Source organism: Halichoeres trimaculatus, unplaced genomic scaffold (genome assembly GCF_033239565.1).
Source record: "Halichoeres trimaculatus isolate MK-OKI-2021-1 unplaced genomic scaffold, fHalTri1.1 fHalTri1_scaffold_1, whole genome shotgun sequence".
Lineage (NCBI taxonomy): Eukaryota > Metazoa > Chordata > Actinopteri > Labriformes > Labridae > Halichoeres > Halichoeres trimaculatus.
Window position 1 is genome coordinate 16,934,833 of NW_027437179.1, and position 8,712 is coordinate 16,943,544.

The 8,712-nt window shown below is 40.1% G+C and overlaps 2 protein-coding genes across 2 annotated transcripts; both read right to left on the minus strand.

Annotated features, from left to right (window-relative positions):
- Nucleotides 1–146: 146 nt before the first annotated feature.
- On the minus strand, nt 147–3,002 carry chchd4a (coiled-coil-helix-coiled-coil-helix domain containing 4a). The gene is made up of 3 exons (XM_074679466.1): nt 2,816–3,002; nt 1,516–1,614; nt 147–1,413 (listed from the first exon to the last, which is right to left on the minus strand). Exons 1-3 carry the CDS (start codon nt 2,835–2,837, stop codon nt 1,064–1,066), a joined length of 471 nt encoding a protein of 156 aa, XP_074535567.1. The 5' UTR covers nt 2,838–3,002; the 3' UTR covers nt 147–1,063.
- A 1,111-nt stretch (nt 3,003–4,113) lies between these two features.
- sec61a1a (SEC61 translocon subunit alpha 1a) lies at nt 4,114–8,712 on the minus strand. The gene is made up of 12 exons (XM_074677723.1): nt 8,555–8,712; nt 7,658–7,725; nt 7,493–7,558; nt 7,325–7,403; nt 6,996–7,127; nt 6,731–6,840; nt 6,298–6,451; nt 6,047–6,207; nt 5,730–5,927; nt 5,392–5,583; nt 5,218–5,294; nt 4,114–5,113 (listed from the first exon to the last, which is right to left on the minus strand). The coding sequence occupies exons 1-12, from the start codon at nt 8,559–8,561 to the stop codon at nt 4,927–4,929; spliced, it is 1,431 nt and encodes a 476-aa protein (XP_074533824.1). The 5' UTR covers nt 8,562–8,712; the 3' UTR covers nt 4,114–4,926.

Below are 8,712 nucleotides of genomic sequence, written 5' to 3' on the forward strand. Positions count from 1 at the left end.
ATGTTAATTTATTCACTGCCTTTTCAGTTTGATAAGTAAAACTTACATTAAACTAGAGACCAATCAGTGATGAAAGAGGGTGCCATGCTTTGATTGAAAATGAATAAAAGAGGAAGATGAAATTGTTCAACAATCATTTTATCTGCATGTTTAACAAAATACCATGTGTCTGTTAAGGCCTGAATAACATTGTACAGCAACCAGATTATATAGAGACTCTAAACAGAGGAAGGACAACAAACCCTTTGATGCACTGGTGGTGTAAAGTGACCAAGCACTTTAGTTTTGGCCAAATGTACTATTAGATCTTTAAAAAGGCAGAGTATTGTTCTTATGGCAATAAAAGTGGTAGGAGACCAAGAAGATGCTACAGGCAGATAATTAATAACTCCTATGTTTACATTGTTGTAATATTCACTAAGTGTAGCCTGAAACAGCTGTCTTGTGTTTCTAATCAGGTGCATTTCTTTTGGTCTCTCGAGTACTGGAAGTAAAGGGACCGTTGAGCTGATGTCAAAATCAGTCAGTCTAAAGTAGAGATATATTCTTTGGATAGGCTGAGCATTAAATCACTGACCCTGATCACCTTGTTTTATGACTGATACAGATGTATTTTTAATATATAATTAGTTATGATTATCAGTGCAAGTGACATTCTTGACCCGTGACAAAAACGGAACAACACACAATGAAAGAAAACAAGCAGCTCTTCTGATCGACAAGAAAAAACAGAAAAGTCAGTTCCTATTGCATATAGAGTGAGTATTCGCTTAATGTCCCTGCAGCGAGCAGCTTGGCCCGCCATCTTTAAATCATAACATTAACAATATGAAAACCCAGCCAAAGATGCAGCCTTTACTTAATCTTCATGTAGTTTTTTTTTCTCTTCATACACAATGTCCCTCTTGGATGAATCGTGAAAACTGCCCATGAGTGCCAGAGTTATGTGGGTTCCACTGTGGGCTTCACAGGAGAGGGGACCAACCAGAGAGGAAGGGTCATCCTAGCTGGGCAGTGTTTTCACACAGAGGAGAAGAGCCTGTATGTACAAAAAGGACTAGTCTTAGCTGGCAGTCTGGTCGTCTGTGGGTAATTTGCCGTCAGGGGCCGGAACAGAGTCAGTTTCTGGGGGTATGGTAGAGCTCTCATTTGGGGTAGCAGAGGTGGAACCTGAATCTGATTCTGTCATTGGGGAACTTTCTTTTTCTTCCTCCTGGGGATAGAGGTCAGGGTACCTCTGCATGCACTCCTGCATGCTACGGAAGTGGTCAATGCACTCCGAGCCTTTCACCTCCTCCTTACTGTAGTGGAAACAGGAAAAGGCCTCCTTGAATTGAGAACCACAGGGTCCACTTGCCATGCCACCCAGGCAGGGGCAGTTCCAGTTAATGTCTCCATTTGGTAGGATCAGGCCTAAAGATAAAAGAAAATACTCAGAAATAGTTTGAAATCCATTTGGAAGCAGGGGATATTCAAAAGTTACGTTCACTTTGCAAACATGATCATATGTCTTACCTTGTTCCTCATAGGGATCATTGGGGTCCTCTGCAATAAGCTCAGCGCTGCTCGGTGTCTCGTGGTCTTCTTTAGTTACAAAGATGATCCGGTCTTTACCTTTGACCAGAATAACAAACATTAGAAATCAAAATAAGTTTTCAGAGGAACAGTGGTTCCCAAAGATCAAAGATAGGACCATTTATTGTTAATACGAAACCAAAACTTCAATATAGCTCCCTAGCTGGCCATTTCAACAGTTATTTTAGTTTTTTAGCAAAACTACCTAAAAACATAGTTCTAGTCACACGTTAGTCTTTTAAGACATATAATTAATTATAATAATTTTAGTTTTAGCTGACACAACCTCAAAACATTCTATATTCTAGTTTTTGTAAATACTATTTTTATCTTTACTTTTGGTTCGTATGTTTTCTCTTCAAATGCATTCATGTAGAAGTTATAAGGTTAAGACTAGGGCTGTACCAAGCGTTTGAATATGCAAAACTTCTCAATCTGAACACTTTGTGTAACATCCTCGTTAAATGATGTAGCCTCTCAACGTATCCCTTATGATCTATTAGTATTGTAGAGAAAGGTCATTAAAGTGATGTTAGAGATGAATGATTGTTACTCCTGGTAAAACAAAGACAAAACTGTTCCTTCAGACACTATGACCCCATTTTTAATCTATGACTTAAGGAAACTCTATGTTTAAAACACAATGCACTTTTACAATGGTACATAAATGCACTTGCAAGTTGGACAGCTAGTCTTAGTGAATGTGGCTGAATGATCGCCTGTTGCAGAGGAAGCATTGTGTATATTGTAATGCAATGGTCACACAGTCAGAAAACATCAAGGTTTCAAAAGATCCGACGGCCTACCACTATCATCTTAGTCTCCGTTATGAAAACAAAACGCAATCGTCAGAATTTTAATCATTGGTGTATTTTGGCTTGTCTTTCTCCCACTTTCGAAAACGGATCGTCATAAAATTCGTTGATGACATCAACACTGTGTGAGACACACTTTATCAACTAGCTTGAATTTGAGTTAGCATGTATACTTCTCGTTTCTCGTCATGATCACATGGCTGCTCTAGCTAAAAAAAAATACCACAGTCACTCTGTAATAAAGCACATCAGTCTCTGCCGTTGTTTGAGTTTACGGCTTTCTCGCACTAAGCCTGGCTGATAATTTGATATACTCTTACATTGTAGACTAATGGTGTTTCCAGAAAGTTAGCCTAGCATCGAAGCTCAGTGGATGACATTGCCTGCCATGGAGTGAACAAATAAAGAAAATACAGCTCAATTACCTTCTTGTCTGCAGTATGACATGTCTGCCAGTATATTTTATCAGCCGTGTCGCGTCCTCTCATAAAATATTAAAAGTGGGAAGGAAAAGGCTCAACATCTGTGGAGCTCTCATTTGACAAGCTACCCGGCGTCCAACAGACCCAATACCCCCGTGTGACCTGAGCCCACATGTAAGCGCACGATGATGACGTCAACACGCTTATTACCAAAGACTGCATAATATCTATCATATGTAGTTATCGACGTTATTATGTTATAGTGTTATTACATAGCAGCTCATTGCTTTATTCTGGTTTTGTCGACAGTTTATTGTTATTATTATTATTATTATTATTATTATTATTATTATTATTATTATTATTATTATATATGTTGAAAAATGTGGCTGTACGACCTATTAAACGTCATTCCTGCGTTGAGTGTTCAAGAGGGCTGATAAGGGTCAACACGGAAATAGATTCAGGGCAGCTAAAAGTAGCCTTTTCAGGGATTATTTTTCATCGGTTACATACTTGTTCAAGTTTTCTGCCCTAGGGAAGTTTTCCTTTCCTTTCTTTATTCTCAGTGTTTTGAGAAAGCGCCCTTAGCCTCAAGGTAACCTTTGTGACTTGGTGCTCTGTAAAAAAGGACTGAATCATAGTTTGGGAAAAAAAAAAAAAAAAAACATTTTGTTTTGGTCACAAAATTTTCAAAAATGTTGTTAATATGCCAATACGCCCTTTAAATGTAAGTTTTTAAGTAGACTTCATAGGATAAATACATTCCAAAAAATAGGTATTTAAAAAACGAAGTAATTCATCACCAAAATAACGTGTTTTCTGCCTATATTTAACTCAATTTAATGACGTTGTAGAGCATTCATGCAGTTTAAGTTTTGAATAGTTAAATGATTCCTGGCAGTTGAGTTTCTGTGTGCACTCAGAGCACAAGAAACTCCTTTTTCTACATAGGTTTAATATTAAGCTCAAATCGGTCATAAAACTCACCGTGAGTGACCCCTTGTGGAAGTTTAGTAACAAACACACAGTACAGCAACTAAATGTGAAGACATAAGGCAAACTTATCCAATTTGATGTCAAAGTGACGGAGCCAATACCACAGGTTTATAACTATGTAAAGGCCAAGTGCTGCAGATCTTAAATTAACCCTCTACTCTGTGATGTGGCACTAATTGGTCTTCATTACTTGGCTAATAAATACCATCCTGTAGTCTCCTTAAAAGCTAAAGAAGCAGACAATGGGAATCAAAATACAAGTGTGTTGGAAAAACAAAATCTGTTTTTTTAATAACACAATTATGTCTGTTACATAAAGTAAAAACCAAAAAGAAACCCCTTTTCATCCCTATCAAACCCACCCTCATCCCAACCATCTCGGCAGTATTGAGCAGCGATTCAGTCTGGGGGGAAAAAAGAGCATGACGACACAGACAATTTCCTTTGAGGACCTTGAGACAGTGGCCAAACACTAAGCCATACATAAGACCAGAGTGAATATAAACATAGTCCATTGTTTAAAATGTCACAAAAAAGTAAAATAAAACCACCTACAGCATCTGCGAATACCAGAAACCTTTAAAGAATACAAGCATATTTCATTAATACATTTGCACCCTACCATAGGCCCCTAGAAAGCATGATTGCTATCTGTGACATGACATGGCTTTCCTTCAACTCCTTCCAAATGTCCAGGCACAGCACTTTCAGCTTAGAAATTAGCGCACGGTGATGCTGTCTTAGTGTTCCTTGAACATGCTGCAAGAGCTATGCCTGAGGTAAGTTAAAGACAGCAACATAAACTTGTGTGCTTTTATGCATTCCTCAGCTGATGAAGACAGTCATTTGGGACATAGGCAGCCTGCAGATAGATTGGTTGTGGATACTGGAGTAAAGAAACTGTGAAGACATGATACCATGGTCGACTCTGGAAGGAATCTACACAGTGTCTTTAGCATTCACAGGCTGGAGGCATAAGGTGGAAAACAAAGGTGATGCAGATAAGTTATCCCAGCTGCGAAATGTACTGATTGTGTACACTGCAAAAAATCCAAAATAAAAAAATGTTGAGGGTTGCATGATTTTTGTCTGATGTGTCATACGGTTGGTATTTTTTAGAAGAGCAGCGCTCCCATGCTGCCCACTTCGCTTTGCTCCTTTACAAAAATCTCAAAGTACTGGTAGATGATGGTCACAGCCAAGAGGATTCCTGTACCCGAACCAATGGCACCCAGAAAATCAGCCATAACTGAGAGGCCTCCTATGCAGAGGCCACCAAAGGCAGCAGCTGTGGGGATGTACCTGCCAACAGAATAAAAAAGATTAGAAACTAAAAAGTAAAGCATCCTATCGCTGACAGTAACAAACATAGACTTTAAGCATTCATCTGCTGGGCATCTTTGTACCTGTTAAGCTCATGCACCATAGATGTCTCTCTGTGTCCCCTCATTACCATCTGCTGCTCCTTCAGCTGCTTCGCCACCTGTTGCACAAAATAATTGGTACACAGGTTAGCACAGGTTAAGTTTGATGCAACACAAGCCACACAATAATCTACTGGATTATACTCAAAGCCTTACATCTTTAGCAGAGGATCCTGAGACCTCAATCCAGGTCTTGGAGAAGAAGGCACAGGAACCCAGCATGAAGACAATGTAGATAACAGCGTGAACTGGGTCATCTAAAACCGAACCAAACGACTCCGGAGGGGAAAGGTAGTAGCAGAGACCACCCACTGGGTAGGCCCGAGCTGGACCACCACTGGTAGCATCCTGATTGAGTAGAAGATTTAATGAGTATGCTGCTGCCTTGTGCACAAAATATCAAAGATTACTGCAGCCTCAACCTAAAACCCTTCATTTACATTCGGGTCTTTGTGCTTGATGTGACAGAAGACGGTGAAACCTAATACACTTACAGACCACGTCCCCAGGAGGTTGACTAAGAAGTTGCCACTGAATCGTGTTGAGAGCATCTGTGAAATCACGTAGAGATTGGAGACCAGGGCGGACTGCAGGATGATGGGGATGTTGGAGGTGTAGAAAAGTTTGATGGGGTAGGTGTTGTACTGGCCGCGGTAGCGTGCAGACTTGATGGGCAGGTCCACTCTGAAACCCTGGAGAAGCAAAGTGTGCCAGTTTGTTAGTTTTTGTTGAACACTTTCAGCCTAAACTATTTCAGTCTGATTAAATCAGAAAAGAAACTGGCCTGAAGTTAGTCGAAATACCAACTCACCTGGAAGTATATGACCACTGCAAAAACAAAGACTGTTGCAATCAGGTTCATGAGGTTAGGCAAGTTCTGCCTATAGAAGGCCTCTCTCAGGGCGCGCACCTTGTCTGTGCGGGTAGCCAAAAGATGGAAAAGAGCAATGATAGCCCCCTCAAACTCAGTACCTGGGTAGAGAATAGGGTAAAAAGGAAAGACATTATAGCAGGCTCAAAACAGAAATAAAACCAAGGTACATTATACATCAGTGCCCATACCTCTTCCTGTGTTGACAGTGGTGGGGCTGAAAGCTTTCCACACAATCGTCTCGCAGATATTGGTTGCGATGAAGAGAGAGATACCAGAGCCCAAACCATAGCCCTTCTGAAGCAGCTCATCCAACAGCAAGACAATAAGACCAGCAACAAAGAGCTGAAAACACAAATAGGTGGATGTATTGAGTTAACTGAAAATGGGAAACAGCTGTTGAAACCGTTGAAATCACAACCAATTTACTGATATCTGCCTGTTATATTGAGGTACACAATGACTTATTCAGTCAACTCTGAAGGGCTTCATGATTGTTAGCTGTAAGTATATCTATAATGTATCCTAAAATACACACATTTTTGTCACACTTTGTAGACCAAACACGTCTTCTCAGAATGTTTCTGAAGTTTTGACCAGAGGAGAGCAGGACATTTTATTCACCTGAATGATGATGAGCAAGCATATGCCAGCACCCATCTCTGAGGGGTCTCCATACATGCCAGTCATAACATATACAATGGCCTGTCCAATGGTGATGATCATTCCAAACACTGAATAAACAGAAGAGGAAAAGATGTTCAATTTGCAGTCTTGCAGAAAGAGACTTCTTATATCACTGGCTGTGCTGCACTCATTGCAGGTTTGAAAAAAAAAAAATCAAAAGTACAGCTGTTCTAAAAATAACTGTAGAAAGTAATAGACCTACATTTCTGAGCTCCATTGAAGAGGGCTCTGTCTTTGGGAGTGTCTCCCACCTCAATGATCTTGGCACCAGCCAGCAGCTGCATGATCAGGCCTGATGTGACTATGGGTGAGATGCCCAGCTCCATCAGAGTACCTAAAGGACACATTAATCAAAATCACTGACACTGCAAGCCTCAGTTAGTACAACAATGGCAACAGTAACTCAAATAGTGCATTTGGGTTCTTGACTGTTGACCTTTGACTTATCACATGACAATGAGATAAGGTATGGTTGATCAAAAAGACAAAAAATCTGTAGTAAAGCCTGTTGATCATGCATGGTTTAAGCACCTCTGTTGGAAGCCAGGATTACTCTCATCCAGTAGAAGGGATCTGCTGAATCTGAAGACATGATGCCAAAAAGAGGAATCTGCATTTAAGAAAGAGAAATAAAAGTTGTCACAAAACACAGCAACAAACAGAGATTCTTGTTATTTTTGTCTAGTTATGGATACTAACCTGGCAGCACACCAAGAAGATGAAAAGTGTGATGGCGGTCCATAGTACTTTTTCTCTAAATTGAATCTGCAAGGATTGAAATAGGACCAGATGTCACTTAAGTTTCCACTATGAAATACAGGAACAAAGCATCTTTAAAACACAGATCGGCAGGCCTTGACTTACCTTTCTTTCTGGTTTCTGAATTTCTGGCAAGACTGCACAGAAGGGCTTGATGACCTCTAAAAATTTAACTGTAGAAACAAATGCACAGGTTAAATTATGAAACAATCCTGACAGGCAGGTCAAATTAATATTTTTGCAGCCCTTCTCTGAATATCATTAAGTATTTTTCATCACGTACAATGCTAGCTTTGATGCTACGTCATCACTATCCACCAGTTAAACAGCTGCCAACTGGTCACTAAAGTATTTGACAGCTAGTGATTGGAAATGACAAAATAATCAAGAAAAAAGTTTGAGGTATTGTTATTTGTTGATTGAAGCTGATCTAACGTGCCTTTGACTTCGCTGCTGGCTTAACTGTCTAGTTGTTGATCAGCTGTGTCAATCAGTGAGACTGACTTTGACAGCAGACGGTTAAACATTTATTACTGAAGACTTTATTGTCAGTCAACATGCCATTACACTTTTACCGCAATAATCTAACAGATACAAACGAAAAACTACACAAACACCAGCAAACTATAAACGAGCGATAGATCCTATAGCAAGCGCTAGCCTGATGCTAACAACCTTTCAATCTCAGAGCAAGTGATCAGTCACTCTGAAAGAGGAAGTTAAACGCTTCTTTGAAAATCAAAGACAGCTAGTTAGACATAGATCTGTAAAGTTGAAAAAATTAAAGCAAAGCAAAAAATATATAGCAAGAGGAAATAAAACCGCAGAAAAATATGAGCTCCCGTTATAAGCTAGCAGCGAGTTGCCAAGTTACCAACCCAGGATTAGCCAATTAGCTTGCGGACGACCGCTTTACCCGCATTACTGTTTGACATAAAGACAACCTAGCATGTTTTTAAATGATCCACCGACTCATGTAGACAAGAAGAGACTGTTACATACTTCCCATGGTGTCCCTAGACCGACTCCTGCCGTGTTACTGGTACCAGTTTGAGTGCTCAGTGAAGTCAGTGTGGCTCCATCCAGCCGCTCCGTCAGAAAAGAGAGAGCAGGAGAGACACGTCACCAGTCAAGCCGCTATCACACGTCACTTCTCTGAG